General features: G+C 43.6%; 1 protein-coding gene across 3 annotated transcripts in view; it reads right to left on the bottom strand.

Annotated features, from left to right (window-relative positions):
• The window catches only part of CDK5RAP1 (CDK5 regulatory subunit associated protein 1), a 741,070-nt gene that overhangs the window by 559,833 nt on the left and 159,631 nt on the right, over positions 1-21,606 (bottom strand). For all 3 annotated transcript variants that reach the window (XM_069652401.1, XM_069652403.1, XM_069652404.1), the window contains exon 4: positions 17,074-17,108. In XM_069652401.1, the coding sequence (XP_069508502.1) occupies positions 17,074-17,108 (35 nt within the window). The remainder of the gene's footprint in view (positions 1-17,073; positions 17,109-21,606) is intronic.

Genomic DNA, 21,606 nt, shown 5'->3' with positions numbered 1-21,606 from the left:
AGTGAAACAAAGATGTCAACAGAGTCCATTGAGTGTGATGTCCAGTGGGATCTTCAGTTGTCACAAGAAGCTTTTGGGAATCTGATAGTAAAATCGTCCAACTCAAAAGCGGCAGGGCCGAATGGCCTGTCAAATACTATTCTGAAGAATGACACGCACACACAGTCCCACATTTTGTTCCAGCTCCTCTGAGCAATTATTGGATTAAGAAAATGCCCCGACTCCTGGAAACGGGCTACAATTGTTCCAATCTAGAAGAAAGGCGATGATAGGGCAGACCTAGCGAACTATCGCCCTATCGCCCTCCTTGATGAAGAAAGTAAAATCATTTCAGGGATAGTGCTGGGAGAATTGGAAGATTGGGCGGAAAAGCAGGGATTTCTGTCAAAGTTTCAAATTGGCTTTCGAAGATGTCTATACACTGCACTAGATGGGCTAGAACTAAACGTTAATTGTAATAGCACCAGGACAAAAATCTAAGGTAGTCTATGGTGTGTGGATCGACCTCTCGAAGGGCTTCGGCACACTCAATAGAGGGAAGCTGTGGGCAAAGTTGGAGAAATGGGGTATTCCAAAGGGTTTATTAGCCATCATAATCCATCTCCACATGAATACAAGTGTATAAGTAAGGCTTGATAGATACAGCAATTTGTCCTCCAGACAGCAATTTGTCCTCCAGAATTCCTACAGGGAGAGGGGTGAGGCAGGGGTGCATGTTGGACTCCTGCCTCTTTACCCTCCATTTGGCTGCTTTGGCTGATAGCCTCACTTCAAAGGCCCTAGTGAGCCCTAGGATTGGAGATAGCGCCATTGGCTGGATAACCTACCCCGATGATGTGGATCTTTTAGAACACACGCCGGTGGGCATCCAGAGAATGTTGTCAGGGTTCCAAGAATATGCTGCACAGAATCAACCCAGCAAAATCGAACATAATGGTATTTGGGAATCTAAAGAGAAAGCCTCCTAAATTCAGATGGAAACTGGGTCCCTGTTAAGACGGATTTCTGAACTCTGTCCTGGCGGTGCAGAAGTTCAGAAGGCCAACCTAATTACTTGCAACAGGGTAACCTCTGGACAAGCCAGACCAATCAGGGTAGCGATCGCGGCGGTCAAGACTAGGTCTCAAGAGGGGTGAGGGTGACTGAAAGCCCTCAATGAGCACACAAAGCAAGGACACTTACAAACTACTCCAAACAGGTGTTATATTAAAAATATATACACATTTATTCCAAGGAGTTTGCAACAATGACCGTAGCGAGAAATCACAATAAAACTCTCGTAAACCAACACATACCAAACCAATACAATATATATACAAATACAAACAAGTCTAAAGCGTTAGATGCACGAAATGTGTAGTCCACCTAGAAGGGGAGGAAAACAGGCAGTGCGAAATAATGATTAGACCTAGTCCGCCTTCAGAGGCACCTAACTAAAAGGAAGTCCAAGCCCTACGAAGAGTGGAGCCTTGTGCTCAAAAGTACCTACATACGCTGGTGCCAACGGGCAAAAAGGGGAGTATCTTCGATGGAATCAGGCAGTTCAGTTCGGTGCACAAATGAAGAAGAACAGAGTTCCGCGTCTCAAGCGCAGCCTCCACTGTGGGCAGAAGCAGAGCGCGAGTACGGAAAGGCATGCTGTTTTGACACAGCGGGGAAAAGCTATGGGCTCCTGTAGGAGGGCGACCAGTTCCTAGCTATGCTACTCACCGGTCCCCGATGTAAGCAGACCCACGCTTCTCCGCGTCAGCTGGCAGGTTCAGGGGAGCAGGGGACGTCTCGCCGTTGTGTAGATTCTGCAGCAGCAGAGTTGAGTTAAAGATGTCCGAAACGAAGTGAACCCGCACAGTTTGTTACCACAGCAGGGCAACGGAGCAGCCGTGTGTATCTCAGTCAAATGTACACTACTCACTTCAGACCTGGGAATGCCAAGTGTACGAATCGTGTGAGAGTGACAAGGGCTCGGAATACAACACAACCTGGCAGCGGTTACAGAGCAAGACTCCTGGGTAGGCTGGTCAGTCTGCTGGATAGGCCAGAGACACTTCCGAAGGCTTACGTGCAGGAGATGGTGAAGATGCCGAGAATAGCTGTCCCCGCTATTCCAAGGGTTGAAGTACCAGTACAGGCCTTCTGGTTCGATCAGAGGTAGAAAGGGTTTCACAAGGCGACAGCAGTGCAGAGGAGCAGTCCTTCAGCGGGTCACCAGCGATTCCTCGGTTCAGCCTCGTGGTTGCAGGATACTTGGCTCCTGTATTCCTTTGTTCGTGAGAACTCAGGAGATCGACATGGTAGTGGCGTTTCCAGCCCCCTCTTATCCACGGTTCCCTTCGCGCCAAAACGGAGGGGACCCAATGGGAGATCCGCTCATCAAACACTCACACCATACGTGGACCTATCACGGACCACGGTGGTCCCAGGCATTCACACCACCCTAGACTCTCTGGCACCCAGGATGTGTATTGGGACCAGACATCCCAGCCCACATCCTGGAGGCACACACAAGGCCTGTAGAAGCCCGCGAAAGCATCTGTGTTTCGCAGGAACGTACATGCCCAAATAAGGAAGGCCCCGGGTCGGCTCGACCTGGGGAAGGTGAAGGGGGCAAGACGGTCAGCGGACAGGACATAGGAGTCTCGTGGTCTGGTCATTTTGGGAGCCAGGCCACCATTTTGGGCTAAGCGCGAGAAACGCGCTTAAAACGCCAAAAGGAGCTCAAAACACAAGAAACGATCGCTGCCACCATTCCCGTCCGTGATTCACTTGCACCGATCAGTTACAATCCAAACAGAGTATCTAGGGTCTGTAGAAGGCTAGAGACCCAAGAGAGCAGTAACTTAGCTTACAGTGCCCTCTTGTGTCATGTTGCACGAAAGCTGCAACATGATAAAGAAACTACGGAAAACAGCGTTTCCCGGTACTGACTGTCTTAAGGGCATGTCAGTTTCCCCGTAAGAATGGAGCGAAAGCCCAGAGGAGTGCAGCAGAAGGCTGCACTTCTCTGGCAAAGTCTAGATCATGGTGAAAACAACAGCAAAAAGTTTAGGGGTTGCCACATGGAAGGAAAATTACCCACAATTACGAAATCTTTCCTAACAGTCCCCAGATAATCCCAGTTTGCAAGGAAATTCTGTACCTGGGCTTTAGAGTTAGGTGTCTCTGTCGGTTAGTATGTTAGAGTCAAACATCGCGAAAAAGACCCTACAACTGAGCTGTCAAATGAAAAAGATTCTTGTCATGTACTGTAGATTCTCACTTTACCCTTTGATCAAATTCTACAAAGGGAATCTATGGCATGGAAATCGAACCAAAGGCCCGGAAAATTAACTGTTGAAGGGCGTATATGGAAAAAAACTTTCCCTTCGAATGTCACTTTCTGTAGCTCGCTTGCGCTACAGGCTGTGGCTACTATCACTGGAGGCGGGTGTCTCTGTACCGGCTAATTCTGAGTCCTATTAAAGAACTCTCTATAGACAGACATCAAAGTACATCTGAAACGAGGGGAATATTGAAATCCTATATATTCTGAAAAATTATGTCCTGAAAATCTTGGGAAAATGAAATCACGTGGAAATTAACTTAATTAAAAATCCAATGAAAGTTAAGAAGGCAATAACGGAGAGTGATTGGATAACCACAAAGGCCAGATTTAGTGACTGAAAACACTTTGAATCTTGTGCAGTGGGGGACATACCGAGGGGCTATGTCTTGCCTTATCTACGCTGCTTCCCTCACTCTAAATGGAGAGCTCAGTTGCTGAGATTCCGATTAAATCTGCTGCAAGCAAGGGAGGTATTACAATTCTGTAAAAAAATAACCACGCTAGAAAGGAATTGTGACCTCTGGGAAAGTCTGACTGTCCAAAACGTGAAGCATTTGCTGATAGAATGTGCAGCAACAAAACCACTGCAAATTAAACACCTAGCAAGATTTGTGGGGAAAGAGGAATGGTTAGAAACAGATGAATTCTGGTGAAGAATATCTACAGGACATTACACTTTTTGGAGCCTAAGTATATTGAGGATCCTGAAGGAGCTGGGCTTGATTCAGCTGTGATGCCATTGTGGGTGACAAAAAAACTAGGTTGGGTTAACTATGTGTTGACTATACTGAGGATTTTGTTGACTATTTCAGATTTTTATGTGATTTGTAGGGAATTTTGACTTCTATGTAAATGTGTTTTTCATTTTGTATATGTTGAATATTGTGAAAAGTCAAATTGTGGCTAAAACACAATAATAATGAAAAAAATAAAAAATATGATTTCTGGTCTCTAGTACTTCTTTGTCAGGAAGTTGGTTTCTTCCCACTCTCTCCAGGTCATATACCCAATTTCCATGGGTTCCTCTTTTTTTTCTATTCAGTGTACAATGTCTCACTAGGCGACCAGATTGTCAACAGAACAACACAATCAAGGTTGGTTCAAAGGTTCTTCTCTCTCATTTAGTAATGTATTCTTTATCTTTAGTAATGATCTTTAGTAATGATATTTTCCTATCTCCCTTTTCAAGATCCCTCACCCCTGGCTTGCTCAAATATCTTGACTTCTGTCCCTTGTGTTTCCCCTCCCTCCGGTGTGATACGGAAGCTGGGAGAAACCCTTAGGATCCTCCTTGGCTTCCTCATTTTTATGCAATTACCTTAGTTGTATATTGGCCTTTGCGTAATTTTGGGTGGTTTCTATAGCCATAGTCCTAGTAGGTTTACTTAGCTGAAGGACTACTTTTTCCAAAAAGGTTGGTAGGGAATTAACATATTGCTCTATTTAAGGTCTCTATCACCTCTGGTAATATTTTCTTCCCTAGCCTGAGTGAGATGGTATTTTGCATTTGGGCCCCTAATTCTACAGGTGCCCCCAAGGGGTATAACAGCCCCAAGCCACAAATATAATCAAGGCTATATTGAGACCTACAATCAAGAGGGAGAAAGTTGTAAAAGTTATAACAAGGAAATCCCTAAAGGAAAAGTTTACAAGTGCATGGGACGACTTAAACTGATCAAAGAAGTAACAAGAGGATACTTAAGGATCCTATCATAGACTGATACTATAAGTATCCTAAGGAGAAGTCATTCTCCAAGCCTTGGATAGTTCTATGTAGTGGTAGGAACAGTCAGGGTAGTTATGGACAGCGGACATCTTTATTTGGACTTCCACGGCATACTGACAAGCATATTAGTTATTAAGATAGGTAGGGAACCCCCATAGTGATAGGGAATGTTGGGCCTTACGATTTTATTGTAATAAACTATCCTGAAAATGCCATCTGAGAGTCGGTGTCCTTAATCTGACTCGCCACAGAACACTGTGCACATGGTAAACACGGGTCTATTTTCCTTATATAACAGGGCTTGCTCAAGATGAACATAGTTTATTCTAACATTTGCATCCCTGTAACTTCTGGAATTTTCTATAACGGAAATTAAACATGCTATGAACAAGATGAAACTGGGTTTTCTTTCCACTGGATATTTGCCAAAGCCCTAAAAGGTCTAAACTGAATAGCCAGAAATATGGTGTGGAGTTCCAGGACACTGATTTGAGAACCCTTGGCGAGAGGAGCCCCAGAAGTGGTGCACATGAAGACACCACATTGTGCCACCCCATACTTAAATGGAAAATTGAGTTGAATGTTGTGGGGTTTAGGACTAAAAGGAGCTCCCTAATTTCAAATATATCTACAAAATCCACCATTGTAGTTCCTTATTGACATGGATATGTACTGAAACTAGTTGATTGAGGCTGACAATGATGTTATCAGTTGGCAACCTGGTGAAGGTGAGGTTTTCTTACATGAGGCTTGGTGAAGAGGACCACCAGAGCACAAGAGAACGTGAGGTCCAACACATTCAAAGCCTTGCAGTTCCGTTGAAGGTAGGGTGAATTGCTTCAAAGTATCATTTTGGATGGAAAACTCTGCAGAGGTGAGGTTTGTGACTAGCCTAAATTGCCCAGCCTTCAATGGGCAAAATAAAATAAAAAATCTTACACAAGCAAAGTCACTGTGCTGAAGTCATAGGGTTTAGGGCCCTCATTGAAATATGTGTACTCCATTCTCGGTTAGATAGGCAGCCACTCCCTCCATCTACTAAGTGAACACCGACATATGCAGCAGAGCAAAAGCACAAAGGGAGAACTTAACTGCCAGCCAAGGATTGCATCACAAATCGAAGGAGCCAGTGATAGGGAGGCCAGATCAACATATGTGTAATGCCTCCTATAGATCGAGGGCAGAGAGTCATTCTCCCTTCTACAGGAACAGAGACAAGGCGACATTCTTGACCCTCTCAAATGGAGGTACTTATTTAAATGTACTTAATTGAGCGACCTCCGATTTAGGAAGGGCCGAGTCACAAAGATTCAAACCTTCGAATGAAACTTGCACAAATCTCTCAGAGAGCATTTGCCATCTTGCTAGCTTTTGTGATATTTAAACAAAATTGTAACCAAAGCAAAGGTTGTTCTAAATTCATACAGGAGAGGTGGGGTCAGAGGGAGTGTGTGACTTGAACTCTATGAGAAACCAAGTTAACTCAAACAAAATAACCAAATCTGTAATGCAGGAAATGCAACCTTTCAAATGAACATTCTCCACAAACAAGAACCTCAGAACAAATTCCTATGAATGCAAGGCCCACAAGCCTATGACGTTACACAAGGAATAAGGCAAACTATTGCATTTGCAAGAACAGTGTCTTTTCACTCATGATGATGCTATCCTTCAGGGAGCCTCCACTACACAGGCTACAACCAACCGGTGGCTAAATGAAGGCAAAGCTGCCATCTACTGTATGTTTGCTTCAAATCTCTACATGACCTCCGAGCACATTTTATTTACATGTCACAGTCATCAGTCTGTGGGACTTCGCCACATGGTATGAGCCACATATTCATGTAAAGGGAAACCCTATGAGGTTCCTCCTATGGTCCCTTAATGTCACATCCCTTCTAGAAATTCCAAGAGTTGGGGTTAATTGCAGCTTGTCATAGCACAATCCTATCATTAACATTGCAATTGCTTTCCCAAGATGTGGGCCCACTTTTCAGATTGACTCAAGGTCACATGCTTAGCCAACACCAACTGCACCCTTCACATATTGTAGAAGGGAAAATATACAGAGACTTGCTCAATTTCCATGATATACAACACAGATAAAGCTGTATTTACCTCTTTAAAAAGATCAAGGCTTCTACATGGCCACTACAACAATCCCCAAAATATGCACTCTTCACTAGCCATTCCCAAGTGATATTTCGCAAATGGAGAAAGAAATCAGACTCACCCCCAGGATAAAGCGGCACTGATTTGCAAAGATTAAGAAAATGTTGTGGCACAAATATTTATATTTTGTGGCATTTATGCCCAATTGAAATAATTATAAATTATAAGTAGCTGCTAAAAGAGACTCTGAATTAAAAACCATTTCTCACAAAGTTCCCTAAAAAGGAGTACCTTTTAAGTGATGTGTGTGGCTCGGGACCACAGGTGCTATTTGTAACGGATATAAGAAATTCTCATGATGTGTCAATCAAATTAATTATAATAATTGCCAGATGGGTGAAACTATTGTGTGCCTTTTTAGCTGCATTTCAAAAATGTTGTGGCACATTTTCAGCTTTATTTTTAGGAGTGCAACATCGCAATAAACTAGGTGGTCTGAGGAATGGTGTGATATGTGCCTGTGGAGAAGGAAGGAACACGTGACTTTTTATGGACTGGCTAGTGATGTGATATCCCTTCTATACACAAAATCTTCCTCTGCAATTAAGCATCTACATCCTCTATGGTGCATTTTTGAAGCAGTAACCATAGCATTGGACAGTGAATTCCATGCACACGTAAAGAGCAATCACTTATGCTCATGGTTGCTATCCTACTGGCGGCCTCTTTGAAATGCCCACTCCCTGTATCCACTATTTAAAACACATCCTTAAAAATGAATCACCAATCGAGAGCCCTAAACAATACAGCCACCAACAGCGGAATGCATCGTGCCCAGACCATTGATCACTGACACCTACTATATGGCAAGCAGAGGAATTTCTCCCCATCTGACAAGCAGATGTGCAAGCGGGACACCGAAGGGAATAAGACACCATAAAACCACCCAGCACCCCATCTGTGAGAATTATCAAGATTCTGTGGCGTACCCACACAAAAGCAACTGAGAATATTTAATAAAAAAATAAAAGTGTCATAACATTTGAATCTCTACCATCAAGGTGTTTGGTAGAATAAAGTATTGTGGCATCTTCTCAATGTTCCCGACCAACTTAGTAGGCCTTACAGAAGTTTGGGCTTGACATCAGAATTACACAGTGTGCAAAAACACACATCACTCTGGTGCCTTCACTAATGCTCTATTAAACAGAGTCACCCAGTCATAATTTCCTGACAGCTGGGGATACTTTCCCAAAACGTTGGTTCACGTCTCGCGTTTTGAAAGCAACAGTTGAAGCAACACAGTCCTAATTTTCAAAAAACCTACACAGATTTGCTCCACCACAAAGACATTTTCAATCTTTGATGGTACTGCTAAATTAGGCTAAACCTAAGGAGAATTCTAGGAATCAGGGTAGAAGTGCATTCTGTTTAGAAAACAACCGTGAAAAAAAAGATTCTATGGAACTACTTGATAATAAGTACATGAGTTGTACATTAATACATAATAAATATTTAACAAAAGTAATCTAAGAGTAACCGATATTGGTTTTGTAACATACACACACAACTACTAGCCCTGAAGTCATTCTATGAAAAATTAGTTCAAAAGGGCTCTTGCACACGTGTACTGAAAAACTGTTGAAACTCACAATGAGCCCATTCCACTGTCGCTTTAATCTTATATTTCGCTAACTGCAGAACCAGTGAAAACTGCTCGGTACCCTCCTCTCTCGACACAACATCCACATTAATCAATACGCAGATGACACGCAGGTCTACATCAAGATATCCTCCATTGATGACATCCACAGGCTCAATAATTGAAAAAGGATAAGTGGGCACCACAAGATAATTATACTTGAAGCAAGGTAAAAATAAGCAGACTAGACTTAAAACAGTCAAAAATATTTTACAGGAGCTGGCTGTGAAGAGTCTGGAGACACCCTGACTCCAAAGTAATGTGAAGCAAAAGACTAGCTTTGGCCAACTTAGTCACACAGCCGCTCTCTGTTACACCCAATCTGGGTCATGCGGTTAGTGAAAAATTCTTCCAAAGTGTTACTATGCTCAAGGGAGCAACTTATGTCCAACTTCACAATAATACTCAAAGAATATCCAAGTTTTGATAAGTTGAATAATAGTTTATCAACAAAAAAAGTTATGAAAACCAGACACTAATACAATCTTAGTGCGGATGCGGCTAACACATCTCGTGGTAAGTATCGACTTAATATGCCAATGCATTTCGGAGTTGTGAACTCCTTCGTCAGGGCAAGTCTATATAATTACAATAAAATAACATAACAGAACCATAGAATGCAAAACAAAAGGATAATTGCAAAATAATCAAAAACAAACAGTCATAAAATGAAAACACATACCAAAGTGTGGGGATGTTCAAATAGCGTTGAGGAACATGATGGAAAAAAGACAAAAGGAAAGGGGCAGTGAATAACACAGAAATGAATATGGATAGTGCAATGGGAATGAGGACAAAATGTACCTCTAAAGTGATGTGTAGCCAGAGGTTAAAGGCAGCTATTACAATAGCAGGCGTGTGAACTTCAGAAGCACATGCGATCCGGTAAATGCCACCACCACCCGCAACATGTTTGCATATGCCCCATATTTCATTGACTTCCAAAAGGAATATTTAGTTTTTTTATTTCCAATTTGCAGACTTAGTACTTTGTCTGCTCAGTATGCATTTGTATTTTTTTTGTAACCACTTTGTGTACTACTTTGTCGCATCTCCCGGACTTACTGTCTGGGACCCAAGGTGGCATCCACCAAATGTCGCCACCCGCGTTTTCCCCCATGTTTCATTGACTTCCGATTTGTAGATTTAGTTCTTTGATTTCCAATATGCAGATTCATTATTTTGTCTGCCTTGCATGCATTTGTATTTTTGTGTTCACATTCTTTCATGTTTATTATATTCATATTGTCATAAATCCCCAAAGTATCTTATGAAAAGGATACAGTAACAAAAAGGATACAATTGATAGGGGTCTTCCAGATCCTTGAATTCACAGATTTGATAGTAGTGATGTCAATTTAGACCTTCCAAATGATACAACTCTCTGACTGGTAAAGCAGGCAGAGAGAAGGAGCACTTGAAAGGGCGTGGGAGAGTAATAGGAAGGCAGCCTAGGAAAAAATAATGCATCATGAGTAACTATCTAAACTAACCTCTCTGACAGAATGGCAATGACGCAATTCCAACACTAACCTGTAGGCTTAGAACTGGAGTATCCACCAAAGTCTATGAAGAAATCCAGGAAACAAACCAACGAGAAAGGAAGGAAGGTTAGTAAGGGAGACTTATCCCGAACGGCACGAGGCTCACGCTAGATACCGGGTTGGTGCACCACAGGAAAGCGTCCATAGTTCTGTGCACGGTCACCTTCAAACAAAAGTTGTAGATACACCTTCCTTTCCCACAAAGAACAGAACAAAAATTGAAAGGAGTCCACCTGTTATTTCTTCACAGGTTCAAATCAACCATGTGCTGGATACACGCGAACCAAGTACACGCAGCCAGGCCAGCCGCACTTGAAGAGTTTCAGCGGTCGCGTGTGATTTTACACGCAAACCAAGTACCCGTAGCCAGGCCAGTCGCGCTTGAAGAGTTCCAGCATCCGCGTGGGATTGAAAGCAGAAACTTACACGCGGACAGGAAAACAGCATGCAAATGAAACAGGAACCCGCGTGTGAGAAGACACGCTAACGAAACTTGCTGAAGGCAGAAACAGGAGATTGCGTGTGAAGGAAACGCGTCGATGAAGGCCAAGGAAGCAACTGACGGGATGCGAGGACACAGATGAAGAGTTCAGCTACCAAGACGCCAAAATGTTCAATCAGAAGCAGCAAGCCACGTATCCACGCTGCTTAAGAACGTTCTGCGTAACACACATGACTATCTTGAATCACGTGAATTCAACGACGTCAATAATGCAGACGTTGTTTTCCTGGCAATAAATCAAACAACCTCCATCTCGAATAAAACGGTCTAGCAGTTCTATGAGCATAACCCGTTCTGCATACAGACGGAGATCCAGAGGTAAAATGTCCAGCATGCATGACACATATTTATATTTTTTTTGATGCACCCCTTAAGTATTTCTTCTTTGTCCATGTTTTTTCATAATATTTGTTTTGGTTCTAATTACTACCATTATTCTTTAATGACCCCGATTAGGTCATATAAATACTTTATTTGCCCATTATGGGCCTTAATACTCCAGATGCGGAGATGTTTCTTACTTACCCGCATCGCGCCTTCCTGTAGCCGCAATGCGGTCACATGGTTATATTTATAACCGTTTCCCCAGCAACGCCACTACACGGCGATGCGAAGCAGCGTTTGGACGGCTTGCCTGGCTGCCGCGCTGCTCATACAGGTATACCTGTGTACTGCTTCCTTTATACCCCAGCTCCAGTTCACGCAGGCAACTTACTCACCCATTGCTTATGTTTCCAGATTGCCACTAGACCATTGTCCTTTACCGGATCGCGTGTGCTTCTGAAGTTCACATGCCTGCTATTGTAATAGCTGCTTTTAACCTCTGGCTACACATCACTTTAGAGGTACATTTTGTCCTCCTTCCCATTGCATTATCCATATTCATTTTTGTGTTATTCACTGCCCCTTTTCCTTTGTCTTTTTTCCATCATGTTCCTTGACGCTATTTGAACATCCCCACACTTTGGTATGTGTTTTCATTTTATGATTGATTGTTTTTGATTATTTTGCAATTATCCTTTTGTTTTGCATTCTATGATTCTGGGATGTTATTTTATTGTAATTATATAGACTTGCCCTGATGAAGGAGTTCACAACTCCGAAATGCTTTGGCATATTAAGTCGATACTTACCACGAGATGTGTTAGCCGCATTCGCACTAAGATTGTGTTAGTGTCTGGTTTTCATTACTTTTTTTGTTGATAAACTATTATTCAACTTATCAAAACTTGGATTTTCTTTGAGTATTATTGTGAAGTTGGACATACGTTGCTCCCTTGAGCATAGTAACACTTTGGAAGAATTTTTCACTAACCGCATGACCCAGATTGGGTGTAACGGAGAGCGACTGCGTGACTAAGTTGGCCAAACCTAGGGCCTGATTCATGGAAGTGTTTTATAATGGGGCAATCCCATAGGAAAACGTTCCAAGAATCAGGCAGCTAGTCTTGACTGCCTCACACTGATCAAGTCCTGGATGTCCAGTGCTTACCTGAAGCTCAAACACTCCAAGACTGGATTCCTACTGCTACTGCTGACCAACAACACCAAACACCCTGACATCCCGACCTGGTTCTCTGCTATGAACCTCAAGGGATTCACACCGCAGCTGACTCCCTGTGTCTCGTCCTTAGGGTTCAGTATCTACAGACACCTCACATTCAAACAGCACATAGCAAGGAAGACACAAACAACCTGGTACAAACTTTCTCGCTTTTGGAAAATCCAGCCCTTCATCCCGGAAAACAACTTCAGATCCACTGTTCAATCCTTTGTCCTCTTCCACCTGTATGATGGCAATGCCCTTTTGGAAGGCCTTCCGGTGACTACCCTGGCATCCCCGAATTGTGTCGTGCATGCTGCAGCAAGACTCATTAAAGGACTCTGCAAATCCAACCGCAACACCCCGACCCTCATCAAACTGCACTGGCTCCCAATGCAAGCCTGTATCGTCTTCAATTCTGTTGCATCATCTACAAGGCTGTCATCTTCAAGGCCGTCACCCTGAAGTCCCCAAGCTACCTCACTGAGAAACCTGGCATCTCCGGAGGCATACAATCCACCAGAAATAAGGAAATGTGCAGACTTGAATTACGACAGTGCAGGACGGAAAGAACCAGAAGACAAGCCTCCTCTGTCTATGTTCCAAGACTCTGGAACCTCCTCCCCATCAACATCAGATTAGCTGCATCACTTCTACAAATAAGGAATTAACACCAAGGTCCACACACCCTGCACTCCACACCCTACCTGAGACTCCATGATTTGCTCCCCACTGTCTTCGCTCCATGCGGTCAACTGTCCACCCTCCCCTGTTAGCTCCCCGCTCCTTTTTCTCTGCTTCCCTCACTGTGTTGTTCCCCTGTGATTGAAAAGCACCCTGTTGCTTCCCAAAGCTAGGTCCGCGCTCAATAAATACTATATAATAGTAAAAAAGTTCATTGTTGCGCATCTTAATGGTTTGTAGTACACAAGGCCGTCTTGGTTGCAAATCTACTCTTGCCTGGATGACCTTATACGTGGAAGGTTGCTCCATCAAAATCTCCTGGAACTCCCAAACCTCTGACTCCAACCCTCTCCCTGTCAACCTCTCCCTAGATATCCCACAGACCTCTGCTCTTCACCCTCAATACTTCTGTGCTAAAAAAGCTATCTCATCCTTTAGCTTTCCCTCTCACAGCTCTTTTCTGACGGCACGCAAATCTTTCTCTCTTTTACGCCTTCAGCCCCAACTTGTAAATGATTTCCAACTGTTGCAATTCGCCACTGGCTCTCCGCTGCCTTATGGTGAACTATACAATAACGGCAATCATCTTTCTCCCGGCTTCCAATGCCATCTCTATCCTCCATGTTCCCGGTTTCCTTATGTCCTGACCTTCTTACTCCTCACCAAAGACTTTCAATCTTCAGGTCAACATTGATGGAGGCCTCTAACTGCAATAATTCTTCACTACCACCATTTCTGCTGCTCATATTATCCTTCTCAACATTCAGAAAATGTGTTCATTTTTTACTCGCCACTCTACAAAAACTCACTAATCACCACCCTTATCAAACTTGACTACTGCTTAAGTCTACTCCTTAGAATTCATGTATACTACTTCTTCTCTTTAGGCAAATACCTGCACTCTCTACAACCTACAGACACCATACTGGTTGGCTCTCCATGAGCAACCGCTTTCTTTGCAAGTCCCTTCTCCTAGTCTACAAAGCTGTCAGTGCTCTTGCTCCTCAGTAACTGTCTAATTGCATCTCGTTCTACACAACATCTAATTTCCTTCTGCTCCTCCCCTTAACGGTATCTTACTGCCTCCTGCCCCCCTGCGCCAACTCTCACTGCCGCATTTTCTTTCTACTCGCCCCACTCCATTTGAACTGCTGTACATTGCATCCAAAGCCAGTCCGGCTGTGGTTCTCTTAAAACAAATTGGCCTAAAATTCACTTTCTTGTCAAAGATGGTCACCCTACATCGGTGCATGGGGATCAGCGACCTTGTCCTACGCTGGTTCAAGTCCTACATCGCCAACCGCCAGCAGTTTGTTCAGATGGACTCCTCTAGATCACCAATGCTACCTGGCAGTGGTGGAGTAAAACAGGGTTTCATCCTCTCCCTAGTGATCTTCAATCTATACATGGAGCCACAATGAGCCCTCCTAGCCACACACAATATCCACATCAACCAATACACCGACGACACACAGCTATACCTCAAGATCAACTACATCAAAGACATCCACAGGTTCAAAACCTGCATCTCGCTGATCCAGTCTTAGATGTCCAGTGCATACTTGAAGCCAGTGCCCTCCAAGACCGAATTCCTACTCCTCACCAACAACACCGAAAACCCAGACATACGGACCTGGCAATCAACCATGAATCCTGAGGGCTTCACACTCAAGCTCACCTCCTGCGCCAAGTCACTCAGGTTCCACATCTACAAACACCTCTCTTTCAAGGCACACATAGCTAAGAAACCTCAGACAGCTTGGTATCAGCTCCGCCTCCTGCAGAAAGTCAAGCCCTTCCTTCCTATGGATAGCTTTGGATCCACTGTTCAAGCACTGGTCCTATCCGACCTGGATGCGGGTAATGTCCTCCTCAAAGGCCTCCTGTTGTTGTCCTTGTGCCCCTGAGAAGTGTCCTACATGCACCTGCATGCCTCCACAAGGATCTACGCAGATACAAGAATATCACTATGGCCCACATCGACCGCCACTGGGTTCCACTGCACGCACAAATCAACTTTGTCTTGCTGCATCATCTATAAGGCAGTCGCCCTCAAGTCACCCAGCTACCTTGCTGAGAAACTCAGCATCTCCAAGTCAGGACACTTGCAGAGATTTGAAATCTGCTGCTGCAAAAAGGAAAGGACCAGAAACAAAGCCTTCTCTGCCTACGCCCCAAGACTATGGAACCTCTTCCACTCAGCATCAGACTCGCCCCCACGCTCCTACAAATCAGAAAAGAACTCAAGACCCACTTCTTCAAGGAGTCTCTCCTCGTCAACACCTAGGCCATCATGCCGCCTCCACGCTACCTGACTCGCTAGACGCTGTCCGCCTGCTCCTCCTTGCCACCCTGTACGTCTCCTGTACCTCTCCTCTGTGCCCCTCTATATCCTACCCCCGGCTGCATTTCTGCTCTGCTACCTCTGAAAAGAGTTCCATTATGCATTTCACTGTTATATACCTCTGTAAAGTGCTCTGTTGCGGATCTGTATTGTGGTATACATCTGTAAAGCACTCTGTTGCTTCTCGAAGCGAGTTCTACGCTCAATAAATAACATAATAATAAAAAGGGAGTTCCCCATGTACTCTCCCCATCCTCCAAACCAGACCTTATTTGTACAGTACCCCGTTTTAGTTTGAAGCACTTGCCCGTGAAAGTTAATGTTACATTTGTAAATCACCCGCTTCATGTGTATATTTGTTTTTATATGTCCCATTTTGGTCACACCCCCAAACTGGCTCACCGCTTGTTCTCATCGTTGTGCTGTTGTACAGGCACTGTTCCGGGGAATGCACTGCCATTTTTAAATATGTTACTGTAACTGTAAGACATTTCTAATTGAAAGTAACCTCCCTGTTCTTTAAATTAATACTAACACTAACACTGGTCAATTTCCGGCTAACCTAAATAATGACAACAGAGCCAGCAGTTATGTGTACGTAACAAGCTAATCATCGAGCAGTCACTCATGATCACGTTTTGTTACATGTCATGTTTTACATGTCATCCTTTCATATTAGTTATGTTAACATTTGTAGTTTATTATTGTAGCATTATATAAAGGCATACCAATCGAAAGGAACACCACACGGCAATGATGCTTTATGGTGTCAGTGCAGTTTCTAATGTATTCATGTTTTACAGCATTGTGACAGAGTTAAAACTAGGTCGCCAACACCACGCAAACCCCTCATACGGGTGGTGAGTGGGAGAGAGAGCATGAGGAAATGTGGCGCACTGTCGATAGCAGCATCTTGACATGAATTGTAAAGGGAGTGTGAGGGGGGCGGGGGGGAGGAATGTAAAAGTCACAATTCGTTCAGCATGGGATACTATCATTTGGACAGACTTTCAGAAGTACTGCTCTCTCAAAGTGCAGCCCTTTCAATTGGTGCCATTAACAAGCCCAGAAATGCAGGGAAAACGATGAAACACTGCACGCAGATGGTTACAGATATTCATCCTTTCAAGAACAAGCATGCACGTTTTAGAAGATAATGTTGTGTTTATAGTTAAAAGAAAAGTTCCACTGAGTTTCAACTTAATATAACATTTTATTTAAAAATCGCTGTAAGCAAAATGTGCTTCCGATGCCACAACGTTAATGACTACGACAGCAGCCCTTACTATACAAAGCAATCAACCCAGAGAATACAACAATGACGAGCACATCCTACCTGGTTTTTAAACTATGGATAGTCAAACAGAGTTCTAATGTGCAAGTGGATTATTATCAACAATTTGACATACTTCTTGACAGCAATTTAAACCCAGACTTTGAAATGACTGACCACATGGTGAAATAGTTGACTCATTCATCCCATGCCTTGCATGAAAAAAATCAGCCTTAGCTTGAAAGAGCATCAATCTCACAGTGCATCTAGGAGGAACCGCCCTTTGCCAATAGAATAAATAACTGAAACGATGAAACTTACCTAATGGAACATGTAACCAGAAGAACAACGTCAGCCTAAAAAAGAGAGAAAGAAAATGTTTCTTCAATGTTGCCATGTTAGTCCACTGTAGGTAGTAACTAGTTTGCGCTAATCCCCCATCTGACCGTTTTTGAGAAGGAGGGATTGAAGGACCACATGCGTGTGTAAACCAGCTTTGGCAAATCCAATGAGTGTAACACAGCCCACACGATCATCCCACATTAATTATTCATACACATGGGTTCAGAGGGAATCACAACTATGAACCAACAAAGAAAAACCCATATACCACTCACGTACCTAAGCAATTAGACAAGAATCAATAAGAGCAAGAATATACAGAGAAAAAATATAAACACAAAATGTGTTCAACGTATGCAACAAAAAAAACGTATGCAACAAAATGTTCATGTCCCAAAAAAATAAACTAACACAAGAATTTGATATGAACAATTTGCAGATAACATTTTGGGGTAAATACATGTTCCCCCTACCAGACCACCCACCAAAACCATTATATCAAACATCCATCCACATTCTAACTCCAGTCATCTAACAATCACTACAAATACCTCAGCCATAACATGCATCCACACATGACATGACTGCCCATCGACGTCGTCCTAGTGCATGCTGTGTGCGACTATTATACGTCTAGTGGCCAAACCCTTAGGATGGCAGTTATGGGCCAACATCCCTGTGGTAACTGTGGGGCCTGTAGATTCACCAAGATTACTACCGGTTTCACTCATGGCAGCTTTACACGGCAGTTGTGGAAATTCTCTACGTGCAAAACTAAGAATGTAATTCAAATGATTATGTGTCCATGCCAAATACTGTATGCTGGTATGACTACCCGGAAGATTTTGGTGCGCATTGGAGAACGCCATAGCAGAATTAGGACCAGCACAATTGCTGTTCCTTTGGTCCTACACTTTGTAGAGCACAAACATGGCCCTGACGACATTAAATGGTTCATCATTGACAACCTTCAAGCTGACCTGTTGGGTTTCTCTACACTAGCTCGACTATACAGGCTGGAGCAAGTCTGTGTTCACAGACTTGAAACCCACCGCTCTGCGTTAAATGATGAAATACCTTGGGAAACTCTACTTGCCTAAACCCGTATCTCTCTCTTTTTTCCTCCTCAATGTTAACATCAATTTGTACTGCGAATGGTTTTCTTCACCCAGTCCAGAGTTGGCATGTCCGCAAGTGTGGCTGATGCCTGCCTATAACAACTGGCCAGCATGGCAATGACGACCACGAAATTGTAGGCCTCAGATTCTTCTGGCAATATTCACATGTCAGTACGATTGTATTTAATTAAATCGAACTAATGTGACAACCGATGTAGTGTGGCTCAGCCAACTATATTGTTTTATTTCTCTGCCATGCACAGCCCAATAAGTGCAGTGACTTGGACAAATTATGTAATAATTGTTCATACCAAATTCGTGTGTTAGATCATTTTAATGGGACATGAATATTTTGCATACGTTCAATACATTTTGCATTGATATTTTTCCTCTGTATGGTCTTGCTCTTATTGATTCTTATCTAATTGCTTAGGCATGTGATCGGTCCACGGGTTCTTCTTTGTTGGTTCAAAGCCAATAAGTATGGCATTGTGAATGTAGATGATACAAAATGTTTGTAAAACCTGTCCACCCTGCATGACAAAAATATCTCACCCTCTACGAAGGCACAGCTATTAGATTTGACAAAAGATAAGTAGGAGAAGCAAAGGACCAGGCATCGTTGCCAAATGAGGCTAGGTGTAACTTCCTGTCAGTCTTACAATACTGGGAGGGAACACTGACCAGGGACACAGATGACATCTCACCCACACACATCACAAGCTTCAGGTTCTATAGATGGTAGAAGACCAGGCAACACAGAGGAGAGGGGATGTAACACATCCACCCCTTTACAGAACGAACAGAGAAAACATAAGACTACCAAACGGTATGAGCAAGAAACAATTTACATGGTGAGCCACATGGAGTTTCCAGCACACCTGGAGAAATAGGCAGCGATTTACCTTCTTTGACCAGCAAGAATGAAAATGCACAGACGCAAACTGAAGATAACTCACAAAGTGCACAGATTGGGATTGATCTAACATTGTAGGACAGGATTTTAGACTGACGATAGGTGTAATCTAGGACGCAGTGGAAAGCCACACCAGTAGGGAAAACATAGGTAGAAGGGAACACAAGCAGCCTGAAACTGTGTGCCTGAAATCGGAAACAGGTGGGAACCATCTTCCCACGTCATTTATTTATTTTATTTCTCTATTTATAATGCGCCGGAGCCCACAGGCATCAGGGTGCAGAAGGTAAGACAGGAGGGGCCAGAAGGGTGTCATGAGAGAGCAGACAGGAAGAGGAATTACTCAAAGACTTTAGAGAAAACAGAAGATTACCAGAAAGTATGAGTGAAAGGAAAGTGAGGAACAACTTATATGGACAGCTACATGGACTTTCTGACACACCAGAAGAGAAAGTTTGGGGATTTCACTTTCCTGACCAGCAAGAACAGAAATGCACAGTTACAACCCGAAAACAACTCACATGGTGCGCAGATTGTGAGTGAACTATGAATGTGTGACAGTATTACAGCACAATAATAGGTGTCACAGAGGAGGCAGGGGAAGACCACGCCAGTAGGGATAACACGGGAAGAAGGAAAGGACAGATGCCTCTGAACCACAATGTGATGAAAGCATGCTTCACGAATTTCTTTTGCAATTAAACCGTTTCAAAGAAAAATATGCGCTCATATTACCTACATGTCTTGGGTGCTTCAAATGAGTCCACCATCCCAATAATAAACTAGCATCGTGCTTGAAAGCACTCACAATCATCTCCATTCAAGGCCATTATAAATTGCACTCTGTTCTTCATGCGGGTGAACATTAACGCTGGTTATCGCAGATTCATACATTTGCGCGCACATAATATGTACATTCAACATTCAATCAGGCATGCTTCTTTTCTCTGATCCTTATATATTCCTGAGCAAGCCAACCGATTCATCGGCATTAAAACCACAATGGGTGTGTTTGCATCAACAGCGGTGTAGGTTTCCACCGGTTTTCCCATGTCAGGTGCACACGCCTACCACAATGTTATGTTTAGAGAGGTAAAAAGCCCCTAAAACAAGAAGACACATCATAGCCAGAATATCTCGCAACTCAGAATAGGTGGGTTTTCAATGCCTTCCAAAAGGCTAAATGGTTTGACAGTAATTTCATAGCTGGTGGAAGATTGTTCAAGAAGGCACACCCCCCCCCCACTCGAGTGCAGCGAAAAGAACGCACACACAGCATGCCTTCCGAAGCTGACCACAGGGGGCGGTTTGGAACATAGCGCTAAAATTTGACACGCAGGTACTCTGCACCTTGATCTTGCAGAGCACAATGCACAATGAAAAGAGCTTTAAACTGAATATGCTGTGCCACTGGGAGCCAGTGAAGGGGAGGTAATAGTGGGGATATATGGGACCCATAAGGGGTACCCGTTGCCAGCCTAGCAGCCAGATTCTGTAGGCGCTGTAGCCGGCCAATCAGCCCCTTGGGCTGCGCCAGATACAAGGAGTTACAATAGTCCAGCCTACTCAGAATCATAGCCGCTACTACAGGTGGGCGCAGCATTGCTGGAATCATATGGAGCACCTTTCTTAAGATTTTCAGCTGGTGTGTGCCCCAACTGGCATACCGGAGATACTTGGGCTTCCGTAGACAGGTTGGCTGACATAGTAGCTCTGAGATTTTTTACCTTAATAGAGGGTCCCGGAAGCGGATCCAATGAAGAAGGCCAGAAAGAGGAAATCCACAGTGAAGGATCGGGAGGGAGAACTCACCACCAGCACCTCAGTTTTGTCCAGATTCAATGTGAGCCAGTTATGTCCCATCCACTCACCCACGGCAGTCAGGCACTTATGCAAGCATGCAGACACTTCACCCTGATCCAAATCGAGACGGATTAGCAACTGGGTATCGTCTGCGTAAGAAAAGCACCAGACTCCAAAGGAGCAGATGAGAAGAACCAGCAAAAAGATATACATATTAAAGAGAATGGGGACAGAGCAGAACCCTGGGGGGCACCACTGCAAAGGCTTGAAGATTTAGAGAGGAAAGGAGAAAGAGAGAGTGTTTGGGATCGATTGGCCAGAAAAGAGCGGAACCAGGCCAATATCTGACCCGAGACACCAATAGCTTACATTGGATAATTCCTGGAGTGGTCATGCAGTTAATCAGCATTAGAAAAAGTCCTGGTGCCTTCAAACCCAACAAGGTCACTTGTTTCCCATTTCAGGCACACATGCCTCTGTGTTCGCTTCCGTTGCATCATTTGGGTCTCAATCGCTTCTTTGTGTCCTACACCAGAGAGGCTCTAATAATCCAAAGACATCCACATAGGGCCATTCACCCATTCTCAATAGACAATTAAAGTATTATGTAATGCATTGTTATTTGCAATTTGAATACCAAACCAATACAAAAACATCATAGCTGAATGGGACACC

Source organism: Ambystoma mexicanum, chromosome 3p, assembly GCF_040938575.1.
Source record: "Ambystoma mexicanum isolate Mex_15411 chromosome 3p, UKY_AmexF1_1, whole genome shotgun sequence".
NCBI classification, from domain to species: Eukaryota; Metazoa; Chordata; class Amphibia; order Caudata; family Ambystomatidae; genus Ambystoma; species Ambystoma mexicanum.
Note: the sequence above shows the minus strand (reverse complement) of the source record. Positions and strands in the feature narration are given on the sequence as shown.